The sequence below is a fragment of the Aphelocoma coerulescens genome, assembly GCF_041296385.1.
Source record: "Aphelocoma coerulescens isolate FSJ_1873_10779 chromosome Z unlocalized genomic scaffold, UR_Acoe_1.0 ChrZ, whole genome shotgun sequence".
In the NCBI taxonomy this organism is placed as follows: Eukaryota; Metazoa; Chordata; class Aves; order Passeriformes; family Corvidae; genus Aphelocoma; species Aphelocoma coerulescens.
In genome coordinates this window covers 34506799-34523107 of record NW_027184085.1, presented here as the reverse complement: position 1 = coordinate 34523107, position 16309 = coordinate 34506799, and the positions used below count along the sequence as shown (strand labels likewise).

The following is a 16309-nucleotide window of genomic DNA, read 5'->3' as shown; positions in this document are numbered from 1 at the left end:
GTTTTTCTTTGGTTCCTCTCTCTCTTCTACTAACTATCCAAGCCTGGGAGAGGGGAAAAAAGCATTATTTTTATACTTCAAACTTGCAGCATGTTTTAAAAAGCAGCATTTCAAATAAGTGAAGAGGCATGACTTCAGTTGCAGCATCTGCGTTTGGATGATAACTTAGCGTGGTGGAACTCTTGAGAAAGGCAGGATGCGGTACAAGAAGTACATAACTATTTTAGAAGCAGCGATAGGTATTACTCCCCTTAACAAGAGGGAACTTCTTCCTGAGGGTAGACATGCAAATCTGTGGCAACATCCAGGGTAAGTGTTAAAAAGCAATCAGTGAGACACTATGGGAAAAATTGTGCTCACCTTGAATCATGCATTTTTAAAACTTGTTGTCAGAAAGAGGAGAGTTATTTATAAAACGTAATATTTTTTGTGCCTTCCAAGCTCTGTATCTTCAGCAGTTGTGGTTGAACTTAGCAGTTTTATTAGAGATTTCTTTGTACTTCTTGTCCTTGGCTAGAGGAATAACTAGAAGATGGTGTTATTTCTAAATCAGGAGTTTGCTGAAGAAGAGAAAGGTTAAACATGTGTATACTCATCAGAACAAAAATGAAATGGCTATTTTGTATTTTTTGCTTGCTACTAACCTGATGTATGTGTGTGTTTCCTGTCTCCCCATTAAAAAATATGCATATTTTAATTTTTATCTGTAAGAGAAGAAATTTCTAAAATGAGAAAAGAAAAACACTTTTGTCTGTGCAGGCAACTTTACTTCTCTGTTTAGAAGCAGGAGTTCATCATACTTAGGAATACTGTTTCCCTTCAAGAAGGTTTTTCTGATTTTTGTTAAAAACAAACCAGAGTGCTTTCTTGTACCACACAACTTGAGTATTAGGCTTCAGAAAAATCCTTCTGTATGTAACTGTTGTGTGGAAAACGGGCTTGTCATTCTCTCCCACCTGCTCCTGTGTGAGTAGAACAGATGGATCAGTGTCTTCACAGTCCTTCTGGTCTCTTGTATTTTTGTAATACAATAGAATGCTATCACCTTGTTTCAGACTTTGCAGAGGAGTGCAAACTATGAGAGTCTTTTGTCCAAGACCAATTAGTATGTTTCTATTGGTTTGGAATAGTTCTGTGTAAGCAAGACTTCAAAGAGAAACTTGATTGTAATTGTGGCTGTTTGACTATAACTGAATTCAGATTTATCCTTTAATTTTTCAGCAAAAGCGCTTTTTTTAATGCTGGTAGCAACAGTAACATCAAATAATCTACTATATACCATATGATTTTTATTTTTTTTTTTTTCAGGTCTATCACCAGAACCACAAAAGCTAGTCTAGAAAATACACTTTTGTGCCTTTTTATTAACACAAGTGTTGTTCAGGTTGGTCCTAAATTTCCAGTGTTGTGTTAATGAGTGCTTGTAGGGCTTTTTGTTAAAACTTGCCCATTAAAAGGGATTCTCAGTACAGTCTATCTGGACTCAGGACAGCGGAGTGTCCTAGACTGTGACTTCCTTTAATTGTTCTGTATAAAATATTGACGTGCGAATCTCTGTGATTTTTTCAGCTGCTCTTTATATGTTGATAAAATGGTACATGATTGTTCCTGCTGTTTTGAGAAGCTGTGTTGGAAAGTAATGATATATTCTTGTAGAATTCTTCTTAGTTTTCAAGTGGGTTAGTCTGGCCAGAGTCACAGCTTGAATCACGCCCTCTAAAAATGAAACTTATTAACTGTAATGTCTATTTCTTTTGTAACTGTGATTGCTTGTCTTTCATCTACTACTGAGTATTAGTCAGTATCAAAGTACAAAATACCCTGTTAAAATTTGTTTATATTTCCAGCATTCTTATTCTGACAACTCCCTACTTTCAGGGAGAGGTTTAGTTAATGTAATTGTTAGACACACTTGGAATTTCAGGCTGGTTAAGATGTATTTGGATTATGCTTGGATTTGCCATTCCAACAGTTTCAGAAAAGCAGAAAAGCTGTTGTCATTGAACTGTAGTAGGGATTCCTTTTATGTTTTTTATTAAAAATTTCAGGGAACGAAAGGTTGGTAACCAGAAATAGTGGCAAGGTAAACCAAGTTTACATTCTTTGTTAAAAAAAATAAAAGTGTCATAAAAGTGTGAGTGTGTGTACAGAAAAAATTTGTAACATAATGAGACCCCTTCTGAAATCTAATACTGAATACAAGGTATAGGGGTTCTCATTTGTCTGCTCCTTACTGCACAAATTCAGGTCCATAATTAGACACTTGTTTTTCTTAAACATCTATTAAAATAAAAAATAGCACTAGAGTGTGATGCTAGGTCCAGAGCCACTGTTTGAAAGTTGTAAGAATTCTGCTTAAAACCCCAGACTACCGTGCCAAAGAAAGCAGGAAAGGCAAATATGCTATTTTGCTAAGATATGAATTTATATTTTCATATCAAAGACATTACAAAGTTAAGTTTTTCTACTTTCATCTTTGCTTGGAATAGTGATGTGATTTCTGTGACAGACAGATTGATTTTTATAAAGTTTGACAAAAGGAAAATGACAGCAGCAGTGGTAGTTAGGTTTAGTTTGCTTGTGTGACTTTTCTGTAGCCTTCAGAATAGTATTCTGTGCACAGCCTGGAACAAGAAGGCTGAAGTTTGTTCATAATGCACAGTATAGCTTGTGCTGCTCTTTGGTGGTCACATAAACTCATATAAAGTATCTTTTGGTTCTGCAACTTCTGAAATCATGCCTTGATTTAAAACAGTAATTTACTTTTATAAAGATGCTTTTATGCTGGAAGAGCGTGGGGAGAAAGGGGAAAATAACCTTCTAGTCTCAAGGTATGATGTCTGGCACGTGCTTGCATTGTTGCATGTTTTAAAAAGTTAATCTGAACCAAAATGTATTTTTTTAATATTTTAGAAGTTTTAATTTTGCTTTTTCGAACCTGTGACCTCATTATATTTGTGCTCAGGAAGAAGTGGGTGTCACACACAAGACACATCAAAACCTGGGCCAGACTTGTAGACAGTTGGGGAAGTTCTGCAGAATTCTTTCAGTATCTTTCTTCCATCTCTCAAGCTATCTAGAAATGGCTAATGGAGTATAAACCACAATGAAAAAACATCTATACATTGCGGGTGGGGGGGGAACAAACAAACAAACTCAAACCTGCTAAAAGTATGGCTAATATACTTTTCTAGGGAAGTCTGGCTACATCCTTCTTTGAAGATGGAACACTTTGGAAAGATGTTTTTGAGAGAAGAACTAAAATTACCGAGTTGCTTAAAATTACCAAGCTGCATGTTGGTTTTCTCTAAAAAGCAAAACAAAAGCCACCAAAAAACCCTAACCACCGACTTGTGTTTCTATTTCTGTCAAAAGTTCCTTCTGCATCTTAGTTAAACCATTGATTTTCTCTTTTCCTACCGGGGTAATGAAGGACTCGACCAAGGGGTCTGGGGGAGGGGGAGCCCCGTGACAGGGATGCTGAATGGAAGCTAACATGCTACTCGTGCCCAAGAGGAGTAGCTAAAGCCTGTTGAGCAGGGGAAGGAGGACAGAAGATTACACTGGGAATTTTTTTCTTTCTAGCATTTGGCAACTTAAGTTCTTAAGTTACCATCTGATGTCATTGGAGCGCATGTATCTGATTGTTCTTATGGAGGTTATGCTCAAGACACAATACTGTTACTAGCTTTCCTGTGTACAGTCTTGTGCGAGCTAAACAAACAGACTAAAACTAAATTGAAACAAAAAGCCAGGTGGTTTGTGGAGAGTACCAGTGCAACAAAGTAACTATAAGTATGCTTCCTGTCAATGTCCTCTTTCATTGGCAAAAATACATTGATTGCTTTGCATGTGGGCTTGTGTGTAAATATTGCCGAGTATCTCCTTTTTTCAAGCACTATTTCCACTTGATTGCCAGGGAAGCTAAAGCATCCCAAACTAATCAGGGAAATATATTTTATATCCTCTTTATCTCTAGGACTTCAGTGGTCCAGGCTTCACAATCATTCTTTTGTGGTTATAGGTGACTGAAATGAAACTTTGTTTTTCAGGGAGCAAACTACTGCACTGCCGTCTCCTTGTGAGTGGGACTGGGAGCACAGCTGTACATCAAGCCCAAAGCATCACACAGCAAGTAGACAACGGCACTCAAAAATCGTCATTCCTCCCAAGGTGACTAGTCAAGTTGCATCAGTTAGATCTTGCCATTAATTTAAAATGATGTATTCTTGTCATGTGCTAGCTAAGATGTATATTCTCTTGGCTATGTTTTTACAAGGTTTTAAGAAATTGTACTTAGTAGAGTTACATGAAATTAGAACTAGTTCTTTTGGATTCCCAAAGAAACTTAAAATGATTATATGCACATCTGCTGAAAACTTGATGATGTACAACAGGCCTCCAGAAGAGGAGAGGTTTCTGCAATGAAGTCAATATTCTGCTAAAGTTATGCAAATAACAATGCACAGGCCTGTACTAGTTCATCTGTTAGTTAAACATTGGTAAAGAATGGATGTAATCTATGAAGATGATGTCTTCAGCAAATATAAATATTTAGCATGGACTTGGGGATAAGTAAATTACTTTATTTAAGCACAAAAGGTTATATTAATGGGAGTTGCTTAGTGACTCAGTCCTGAGAAACAGAATAGCCGCACACAGGGAGAGTTGTTTTGCTGCATATTTTCTTACAGTACATCATTAAGGTAAATATAATCCTTTTGGCATATTAACCTTGCTTTTGAAACCTTTTCTCAAGTGCTTCCAGAAGGACTATAAAAACTGTCCTTAGTTTTATGTGTTGATCAAACATGCTTGGCTTGTTTTTGTAAGTCATTAACAGATAATGATTTTAAGAGAGGAAAAGGTTTTTATGCTGATGTTTTGCAAAACTATACTTGACTTAACTTTCTTTCTTTAGATGAATAGCTATTGCTGCTTTAGTCATTTACTTAGAAACGTGCATATCTGTTGTTCTGACTTTCTAATTTGTGACATACTTAGCCAAAGCTACTTCTTTGTTTTATTTTCTGGGAGAGAGGGAAAATTTGATCTGAGAATATCAGTGAAACATAGCTAGGCAGGAATGTCTCAGCTGAGGTCTCCAGCAGCCTCTGACATTTTCCTCAAAATGAAAACTTTCAGTGGTAGTGTATGCAAACTTTACACCAGGGAATGTGGATAGTAGCAAGCTCAACTTTTATCAAAAGAAACTCCAGAACCATTTATCAGCAAGGTCAAGATGGCTCAGAAGGTGCATCCAGCTTGCTTTGTCTGTGGGCTTCTAGGAGTTGTAGAAATGGCAAGTGAATGACTGGTATGGCTTCGTCCATCTGCTTTCTCCCTGATTGTTCTTGCTGTTCACTTTTGGACTCTTGCCAGCTCACTTTAGTCATTTGTGAAAAACATCACCCAAAAGTGGGCATTAGTACCCTAGCTGAGACCTTGCTGTTACTGAATAGGGCTGCAGAACTGCTTTGTTTCTTAATAAGCTTGTCAGCAGGAGGTTTGCCAGTATAAATAGGATGGGGAGAGGCAGAGCTTTGAAGCATAGTTTTCATGCTCTAAAGAACTAACTTGGCTGAAGAACTGCTGTCTGGAGATTTGTTTTTTAAATTAACTCCTATACCAGAAAAAAAAAGTAACACATCTTTGTGTATGTTACGTCTTGTGTAATCTGCATATTCTTTTGCTTGTTTTTAGTAAGGATAATGATCTCCATGAGAATAGGATCTTTGTTTTCTTTATTGCGTTGTCTTAATTAATTTGAGCCATAACAGTTGATTACCATGGTGAAGTTTTTGATGTTGTAGGGCTTGACTTCTAGTGGGGAAAGGCAGATAAATAGCTAAAAGCAGAGGATTGTTTCACAGCCTCGCCAGGAGTAATCAAGAAACATTGAGAAGAGAGGAAGGAAATGAGATGTAAGCAAAATGAATGTTCAAACAGACTGTGCCTGCTGTTTAAAAGGAACAAGTTGGGGTTGGGGAAGAGATTTCCTTTCAAGTGTTGATACACATTTTTGTATGGTGTTTGGGGAGAAAAACAGTGAACACTTCTGTGGTTTGGATTTGTTTAAACTACATTGTTATTTCATTCTTTAGAATAACGGTACTAGGTTTCCTAGCTTCTTAAAGTAGTAGAGGTCAAAGTGCTTATGCCAAGGAAAGTTGTTTCAATTTGCACAGTCTGTAGAGGAGAGGATGGGGGTGGTGTGTGTGTGTGCTCAAGCAGAGTCACTGTTAAGACCCATTTTGCTCTCTAGCAGTAGGTCAAACAATTTCATTTGCTTGCCTTACTAGTGTAATTTTCAAGGAACTGCAGTATAATTTAAAACATTGCTCAGATGAAAATGTGTTTAGAACAAATAGACTGTATTTCTTTTTCTCCTATATAATTTTTGTTAACCGTTTTTTATATAATGTTTTTTATAATGTTTATATATAAACATTTTTATAATGTTTATATATAATGTTAACTGGTTTTTATATAATAAGTTTTGTTAACTATAATTTTTGTTAACTGTTATCAAACACCTCTGCATATTCTCATGCTGTTTTATCTATCCTATGAATATGCTATACATCTATATTTTCTAATTGGCATATTCTTTGCAAAAAGAAAGTAGCAACAAACAAAACAAGCAGTCTTCTGGTTTTAAGTAGAATAAACTTGTAATGTGAAATCTAATAGAACTGATGACTGTCCAAAACATTGAGGAAAATATTTATTACATTATACAATACATTACTGTATTTCATACTGTTAATGTCTAGTGCTGTTCGTAGTTGTTCAGCATGTAATAGTGTTTCAAAATTTTTTGTGAACTTGAAACTGAGTTTATGATTCGCTTACAACAGGGCTGCTTCTTGCTCTAAATCACTATATACATTTTAAAATTTTTATCAGTTTGAGGTGTCTCAGTGAATCTGTGTCTAGGTTTAAAAAGTTTAAAATATTCTGCTCTTCAGAACATCAAAATAGGTGGCCTCATAAGTGACAGAGGATTTTACACTGTTGATTACCCCATAAAAAATATGTACAAAGTGTGGGATGCTTTTTATGTTGGGCTCTGTGTTTCTTCTTGGGACATCTATGCTTTCTAAAATAACAGCCTTAGTATTGCTGCTTTGAGACTTGGAAAGTGTGTATAGCTGTTCGTCCTGACACTAGATCAGAGACAGCCAACAGACCAGACCCTGCAGCTGCATGCCAAAAACTTTATGTTGCATAATCACAAGCTGTACTTTGGAAGTGGAGACAAGGGGCAGGAAAATAATTGCATCATTCTGCTTTAAGCTGGCGCTTGAGTCATGCAGTAACCATGCTATCTATGATGCTAGTAGTATCATAGAGTGATAGCATAATTCAGGTGGAAAAGGACCTCAGGAGGTTTCTAGTGCAACCTCTCCCTCAAAATAGGGTCGTCTATTGAGATCAGAACAAGCTGCTTAGGGCTTTACCCAGCGGGGTTTGAAAACCTTCAAGGACAGAGACTGTACAACTTTTCTGCAGTGGATCCATGGTTTGTCTGTCCTGATGGGGAAGATTCTTTCTCCTTATGTACATCTGAACTTGTCATGTTTGAGCTTTGGCCCATTGTCTTATCCATCTCACACTACTGCTAAGAACCTGGCCTCATCTCTTCAATCTCTTCCCATCAGCATGAGTGGGCTGCTGCTGAGTGTCTTGAAGCCATCCTTCCTCCATGCTAAACAAACCCAGCTGCCACAGCCTGCTCTTGCAGGGTCAGTGCTTCAGCCCCCACCAGCTTGATGACCCCCCCATTGGACTCACTTCTAGACATGGTAGCAAGTGCTAGGATAGTATTCAAGGTGTCTCTTCTCCAGTCCCCCCAAGACAGAGATTAAGATTACTGTGCCATACATGTGACAACCCCAGTGTAGAGCTGTATGTTTGAACTGTATGTATATAGCTCCTGAGCAGTTTGAGAGTCAGAGGTCAGCTACCTACACATCCTCTAATCCTGAAGGTTGAATCTGTTAGGGCCCAGCTTACTATATAAAGAAGCGGACGTAATTGGATTTATGAATCATTTAAGTAGGACTGGGCTGACTGATTTGTGTGATTTTGCAGACTGATGACAAATGGCAGTCTAAAGAGATTGCCTGGAAGGGAAGGGGGAAAGGCTGTTTGACAGCATGGTATTTTTAGAAACTTCTACAGTGTCTCTCATGACAGGATCATGAACACTTGCTTAAAAACAAGAGCAAAACTGACATCTCTGTTCAGATAGTTCAGCAACTGGACTAGCAGCCTACATTCCTAGGATCTCTTTCAGAAATCAGTTCCCAGCTCTTTAAGGAGGTTGCCTGTTTACCATGCTGTCTAGCAGCACACGAAGTGTTGAACTTTAATATTTAAAGAAACAGAAAAATTGATTGTCAGAGGGACAAGGTTAAGAGGCTTGATGGTAAAGAGGAAGTGGAAAGAACCTGAGTCACAACATAGTTGCTGCAGGCAAGTTGCAGAACACTCTTACTTGGTTGGCTGCAGTAACTGTGAGAGGCAGCTGCTTCTTTTAAATTTGCATCCTGTAGTGTAGTGTTAAATGGGTGTTCCCTCTGTGGATGCTGGAAGTGGCACAACTGCTTCATTCACAGTAGCAATAGATAATTTATGGAATATGTCCTAGGTTTTGCATGACTCAGGCTACAGCAAGTGATCTTTCTAAATTAGTGCTACACAGACCATAGATTCAATGTGATTGTAGGTAAACAATGTCTCCCTTGATTACGTAAACTGAAAATCTCAATGGGAAATGTGTTCACTGTAAGTTATTGGCATGTTTTTCATAAAGTTAATACCAATAATCTTTCCATTGATGTTATTTTAAAATTTCTGTACACCTCCATAACATTCCGTGAAATTCCCTGCAGATGCTGCTGCTTTGTGCAGTTACTGCACATGCAGAATAGTGGGTCCTAAATACTGCAGAGAACAGAGCTGCAAATTTGTGGCCGAGTTCATACAATTTTGACTTGGTGCTGGTACCCAGCCTTTACTCTGCACGATGCAGTATCCCTTGCAGGACTGACTATAACTGGGCCTGCCGCTCCCATTTCAAAGGGAGACCAATGAGTGAAATGTGCATGCACCCATGCCTCCAAACACTCAGGGTGCTTAGGGACCTGCACAGACACATCAGATCATTTGACTGGGGCTCCTGCCCCTCTTCTGCTTGTTTTGCTGTCCCAGGTGAGTTTTGGCTAGTTTATAGGTATTCTGTATCCACACTGGGGGGTCTTGTGGTGTTACAGAGAAGATGAGACAGAAGGAGGGGTTATATCTAATTGTAAACTATGTGCTTCTTTGAGCTGCAGGTTATGGGTTTGGTTTTGTTTAACTTACAAGGGAAACTCATCACTGTTTAGATTGGTACCTTGTATCCTTTCATTTGTTGTTTAGCTGACAATATCTTCTTTTCATAAGGCCTACCTGCATATCCATCTTTGGAGGACATCCTGATCAAAGAGCAGGCCCAAAGTTTGTTCTTGGTGGTTGAATTGCAGGATAAGAAACCTGGCAATTGTTACTACGCTGTTTCTTACATCAGTCCATGCCATCACTATGAGCATCTGGGTATTTGGCCAAGCTCTAGAGTGAGCATGAGCACTAGAGGCCACTTAGTGCTCACATTTGCAGGCTGGTATGGGATGATTTATATGCCCATTGTGGCAGAGTAGCTGTTTAGTTTGAGGAAAAAAAAAAGCAGGAAAGGATATGTATACTCTGCTCTTACAAGTGAGAAATTTTATGGATAAACGTGAGAAATATTTTGATAAACCCCCATGGATTATTTTCCATCTGTTATTGTAGGAAATGAAATGGCGACAAACTGATAGGCCCTTTCCAGATGGTGTTTTGTGGTAAGGGATTGAAAACCAGCCTATCTTGCTTGTGTAACTGTGGTCAGTTCCCACATCTGTGTTGCACTTACCTCAGGTTAGCTTAGTGTGTTGGCCCTGCTTGCTGACCTACAGCTCAGGGAAGTGTAGCTTCTATTAGTGATAACACCTTGCGGCTTTGATGAAGTCAGAGAACATGCCAAAAGGAGGCTTTCGGTCAAGCCACAGCTTTTGTCTGGAACCACAAATAATTCTCTTGGCCTTGGACAGGATAGGCAGACCCTTAGATTGCTCTGACTGGCACTGCATGCACTCCTCAAGAAGCTGTGTCTAGTGGGGGAATCAAATGGTAGCTGTTCATCTTTTGCCAGAACCTGTGTGAAAGGAAGCAGCTTCAGGAGGTTGGTGCTCTACATCATGCTGCCATGAAGTTGGTATGTGCGTTAAGAAACTGCAGTCACAGAGATCTGGTGCCTTATCCTTTCTCTTTTCCTCCTCATGTCTGACAAGCACTTCTTTTCAAGAAGTGTATTGCCATTCAGCTTAAAACAAATGTTGTTCTTGCATGGAAAACTATGTAGTTGTCTGCAGCAAAATCATGTTATTTTCATTGTGTCATGTCATTTTAACAAGTCCTGGACAGTGGATTTCTCTGCCAATGCTCTGACGTCTCATTCTATACTGATGTTACCAGACAGTGCTCTTTGGAAAGTTGCCTCCAGTTTGCAGAGGTGTGCACTGGTGTGGAGAGTGACAGCTGTTTTGCCTTGCCATGCTGTATCTCATGGACAAATTCTTGATGCCAGAAGATATCATAGGATCCCATGTGTGTGAAGAACCTGGCCCCCTGTGCTTCATTTTTCCAAGTGGTCCTGACTTTGGCCATATGCCAGACTGCTAGTGTTGCAAAAAAGTTGTATAGTATCACTCACTTGTAAAACTGAGAGGAGGAACAAGATGAAAGAAGAGCAAAGCTCTTGCTTTGGCTTTTTTTTTGGCTTTTTCTCTTTAAATTTGAGGGTAGGCTATACAAAGTAACGGGCTGCTTGCCTTTTTTTTTTTTGTTTTTTAACATTGGCTTAAGAAAGTTCTTCCTTTACAGTTGGTTCTCATTCTTAGCTTCTTCCTTCCAAGAGTTGATTCAAGTATTGCCTCATCCACCCAAAATAGCATAAATCCAGGAAGACAGAAGCACTTGGGAAAGAAGTCTTTATTTCTGAATATGATGTGGTTGAATTTCTGCCCATCTTCTCTTCCTTAGTGCTTTTAGTGACCACTCATTTCTGCAAGCTCTTTGAGAACAGTTAACTCAATAATGTGCTTTGTTTAGAATATGTAATTACAGCCCCCAAAGCAAGCAATTTGGCCTCTGAATTAATAGCAGTGGTGTGGACTTCCAAGACTGATGTGGACGGCTGTTAGGTGGCGGGAAGGAAATCTGACCAAGCTGTGGACGTGGGGAGTCCATCGGCTGTGTGGGGGCTTTCACATCCACATCCTCCTAAAAACACACTGACAGCAAAGGTGGACATGACTGGTGCATGTCTGTTTGACAGAACAAGGCTGTGGATACTGTCCGAAAGCCTCACGTCAGAAATGCTGCCCGGGCTTGGGCCACAGGCCCCACCACTCCCGTTTACCCTGTGACAGGCGTCAGCTGCTGGCCGCTGCCAAGGGCAGGAACACAAGAAATATTTTTGTAAATGGGGAATAACAATTCTTTTCTTCCCAGGGAGAATGGAAGTGTTTCTTCGCCTTCCCGGGGCGTTTGCAGGCATGATTGGCTGGCGGCGGGGGCGGCCGGGCCCCGGCAGGACAAAGTCTCTCTGTGGAGGGCTGCTCAGAGCCGGCTTTATCCGCCGGGCTCCGGCCGCCCCCGCGGGTCTCCGGCGCAGCCCCTCGCCAGCGGCCCGGCCGGTTCCCTCGCAGGGCGGAGGCGGGAGAAGCATTCCCGAGGCTGCCGGGACCGACCGACAGCCCCCGGGGCCGCGGGCGGCGGGCCCGGCGATGTTACTATGGGAGCGACGCAGGGCTCCGCCGGGAGCGGCCCGCGGGAGCCCGCGGCGGGGGCGGAGCAGGTGGGTAGCACCCCCGTCACTCACCCACCGCGCTCCTCCTGCTGCCGGGCTCACCCGGCGGCGCCCGTGCCCCGGCCGTGGGCCCCGAGGGGAGGGTCAGGCGGGGGCGCGCCTGTGGCGCACAGGTGTGTTTCTGACCCGCGGGACTCACCTGCGGCCGCGGCGGCACTGCCGAGCCGCGCCGGGACCACCCGCCCTGCGGGCGGAGAACCGCGCGTGTGAGGGGGGAGGACCCGCTCGGTGCGGGCTGCGGGTTTGCTCCGCGCTTCCCACCGGCGCGGGCTGGCGGAGACAATGCTGGAGCCGAGGGCGGTGGGAGTACCGTGTTTTTTCCGGTTAAATGGGAGCGTGGAGGCAGCCTGTCCTCCGCAGCTCTGGCTGGTTCCTGCGGCGCCTGAAGGTGACACGTAATTTTGTATTTTAAATACTGGTTGGGCTCAGGGTGCAGGTCAGTGTTATGACCGAGAACAGCCCCAGTTTCTGTGGAGGAACACACTCACAACTTTAGTGAAGAAAATCCGCTTCTCCCTCTCACTGGTCCGGGCTTTTATTCTTTTTTAGACTGTCAGTTGCTGAACTGCAGTGATCAATGTGGTTATGGACTTGTAGGCAGCATCTTTCAGGAGTGGAGGGTGGTGTGGTCTGCATGCCGGCATGCAGAAAACTGAATTTATCTGTAGTCACTTCCCCCACCCCCATTAAAATGTGGGTGGAAGCCATAAACACTTATTTATGCCTCATACTTTGTTTTGTGGCTTGTAGAATAATCAGTACTCTTAAGTGTCCTTGTTGTGTATGAAATCTGTTTGTATTAGACAGTGTCTCATATTGCATGTGTTAGTGGTGTTTACTGGCCATCGGTGAACTACCAGGTGATTATTTTGATATGATTATTATTATGAACTCTCTGTGTTCATGTTGTTTTGGGTTTTTTTTTTTATTGGTTTTGTTTGGTTAGGGTTTTTCGCCACAGAGGTTGTGCAGTTGATCTGGGTAGTTTACTCCACCCTTCTTGTTCTGTTGCCTTCATCCTCACCTGTATTTGAGTATTTCATCTCTTCTTAATCCAACTTGTAAGCTCTTTGACACAGATCCCAGCGTATTTGGCACTGTTGCTGCAGTACATTTGGTAAGTAGGTGTAATCGTTTGCTGATGGCTCTGGTGAGAGAAACAGCCATAATAATGTGCTGGTGACTTGCCTTGCAGGGAGGGGTCTCTTGGGGATGAGGTTTACGTGTGTTATCCTGAGATGGTTGGAAAGTCTGACTTGTGCACATTTGAGCTACAGGAGTTACAAAGCCTGTATTTACAGATGTACACTTGATATGGCTATAGCTTAAATACTTCATTTAAACAAAATTATAGTCAGTATGGAATGATTCCTGAAATAAGATACTTCACAGTGTATTCCAACAAATGTTGTATTGCCAGACTGTGTCCTTCTGTTTGTCTCAAATAGCAACATTTTTTCGGCCCGCTTTTATCAATATTGGTGGAATCCTTTTGAACTTAATGGCAATGCTTCTGTTGGCTTGATAAAAAGTGTAGGTTGTCAGGTCTTAACTGCATGTATGGTGTTTCTCCGAACCATTTTAGGGACTGCCCTTCATGTAAAGAAATGAGAATTAATTGGTTTGGTTAAAGCTTCTTTTTGTTTCACAGCTGTGAGTCCATGCAGTGTTGCAGTAGGTTGTGTTGGCTATGAATTCAGTGCCAGCTTCTCTGTCAGCAAAATGGGAGCTCTGGCTGAACTTTCCCTCTGCCTATTGTGTGAGACTGTGAGAAAGCTCATGTTTCTTATGTGGACTGAACTTAAGTAGGGAGACATTGTCGGTGCGGCTACTGCAATGGTTATATTCCTTATAATGCAATTACTAATAAGGCCACAGTTCCATTTCTTTTATAAAGACACCAGTTTGCTCATTATTTTGTAGAAAAAGAGAGAAAAATAACATGGAGAGATACTACAGCTATGAGTTCTAGCTTCCTCTTTATTTTTCCTAATGAAGTTGTGCAAACAATATGAAATTTATAAAAGTACTAGGAATTCTGACTGTAATTCATGGATGTTAAAATTGCAAATTAACTTAAAATCACTTCATTTTAAGAATCCATATTTGGAATGTATTTCTTACCCTGAAATTGAAGAACTCTGCAAGAATTCTGTGTGATCCATGCTGATAGGAGAGACATATACTGCAAATATCAGCCTTAAGGCAGAATTATGCTCCTGAATGCATCCTAACTGGAGTGTACAGTGGAAAACAATATGTAAATGCAATTATTCTCAATGTTTTGTGAGAACAAAACACCATCTAACTTACTAAATAGTAGGAGAGATGCCTTCATGAACTCTTCAGGCATCTCTATCCCACATCTTTAAAATACGGTGAAGAAGAAAATGCTCCTTCAAGGCCTCCATTTGTAGCAGTTAACTAAACAGGCAGATAATGAGCAGCAGCTTTCCATGTCTTGTGTTGTGCCCTATTAAGTAATAAGAGAGCAATATCTTTGTGTATTCTGCCACTGGAGTTTCTAGATCTGATAAACAATACTGTGTGAGTGTTTCATAACTGAGTTTTGGATGGTTCTTGTTAAAAAAACACAGTACAAAAAGAAGCCCAACCTTTGAAAGAAACCAGCTCTCATCTACAGCATCCAAATACAGCTACAAGAAATAATGCACCTATGTATTATTCATTTATTTATTACTTAATAATATGCATATACTTAGACTGCACTATCTTTGCTTGCACATGTGTGCCTATTCTGTGATGAGAGAGTACTAGAAATGCTCACCCCTTATGAATCTTACTTAATATGAACTTTTCAGAGATAATGCGGGATGTCCAGCTAGACTGTCATTCTAGGCTCCACAAACAAAGCTCTGAGAGGCAAATTGTTGGCCTTTGACTGAACTGAGCAGCTTGCTGCCAGGGTCAGCGCTTGGCACTGATTGCTCTTTTTCCTGTGTTCCAGCTCTTGCAAAAATCTAGTGGATAATGTGTGTTTCTTTTAATGGCCGTGGCTGAGGATTCTTCTGTCCAACCAGTATTTCAGAAGCTTTTTGAAGAGTTGCAGAACATGATGAAAAATAACTTATATTTTTTATTTCTTTGTTTCTGTAAGTAATTCTTATTCCAGAAATAAAAAGTGGTCAGTGGTTTTGGTTATTCTGCTCATAGAATTGATACATTATTAAAGCAATTGAAGTGACAGTAGCATAGCTAATTGGTAGCATGTGTGTACATGCTCTTTAGATGATGCATAAGAACTCCTTTTTTCTGTGTGGCACTGTACTTGTATTGTTTTGTCTGTGGGCTAAGTAATGATTATACTTTGGCTGTAAATTTTTATTTTCTACCACTTTGTTTCCTAAAAGTCTTACAGTGGGGATGTTGTTTCTGACTCGATACTTTGGCTGGAACTCCCTTTCAGTTGCCGGCAGTTGACAAATACTTGTATATGCTTTACCTCAGTATGATGTGTTACATTAGGGCAAAAAATCCCTGTGTCAGACTTCTAAAGACATAGTGTTGATTGCAGATGGATGCCTACTGACATTTCCAATAGCTGCTGTGCACTCAGCTCCCCTTTGGCAATTCTTCTTTCCTGGCTGTTTGTGTGCAGTGCCCAGTGCACCTGAAAGATTTAAGGATAGGTTAAGGTGGTGGAAGAAGGTGAGGAGTCTTGTACCTCAGAGACAAGCTATTGGTAGAATGTGAGACCCCCCTGTACCGGAGTACTGTTGATATATCCCTCTTTGCTGTCCCTTTAGTGTATGTGAAATACTTTTAATCTAGTTCTGACATATGTGGATGTCTTAAGTATGTTCTGTCATTTTCTGAATGGCTTTTTGTTTGACAGGTTATTATGATGTCTATTTAAGGTTGCTATGGGGGTGAACTATAGAATTTAATTAGCTAAATTTTATCCATTAACTTCTCTCCCCTGTTTTTGTAATATGACCTAATTTTCAGCTCCTTTTCAAAGCTTTATTTTCCTGCTTTATGTTGTAGAAATCAGTAGATGAGTTCCTAATGTCTTCTGCAGCAATAAGAATGGACTGAAACTCTTGGATCACAGTAATTTGAAAAAAGGATTAAATTGTTCTTAATTTTTTTTAAAGCCTGTTCATCTATAGGCAGGTACAGAACTTCATTTTCTTTCAGCTGGGAAAAAAGCAGAACACTTTATTATAGTTTGCTTCTGCCTTGTGTGTCAGAAGGTTCTTGAAGTGTATAATGCTCTTTCATGTGGCTCAGACCACAAGAAGAAAACTTTCTGTTCCAAATTTCAGCTGAGAATGAACTTTTAGTTGCTACCAAAATGAGATTTGCTCTGGGTGGTAATTTAATGGA

The 16309-nt window shown here is 40.5% G+C and overlaps 1 protein-coding gene across 3 annotated transcripts in view; it reads left to right on the top strand.

The window, feature by feature from the left end:
• Positions 1 to 16309, top strand: part of TJP2 (tight junction protein 2) — a 63873-nt gene that overhangs the window by 8997 nt on the left and 38567 nt on the right. For 2 of the 3 annotated variants that reach the window (XM_069002340.1, XM_069002341.1), the window contains exon 2: positions 4053 to 4173. Coding sequence is in view for 1 of the 3 variants with exons in the window: in XM_069002338.1 (XP_068858439.1) it covers positions 11885 to 11947 (63 nt within the window). In the remaining 2 variants the exon portion in view is untranslated. Of the gene's footprint in view, positions 1 to 4052; positions 4174 to 11795; positions 11948 to 16309 lie in introns of those variants that run through there. The other variant, XM_069002338.1, reaches the window with a different exon arrangement.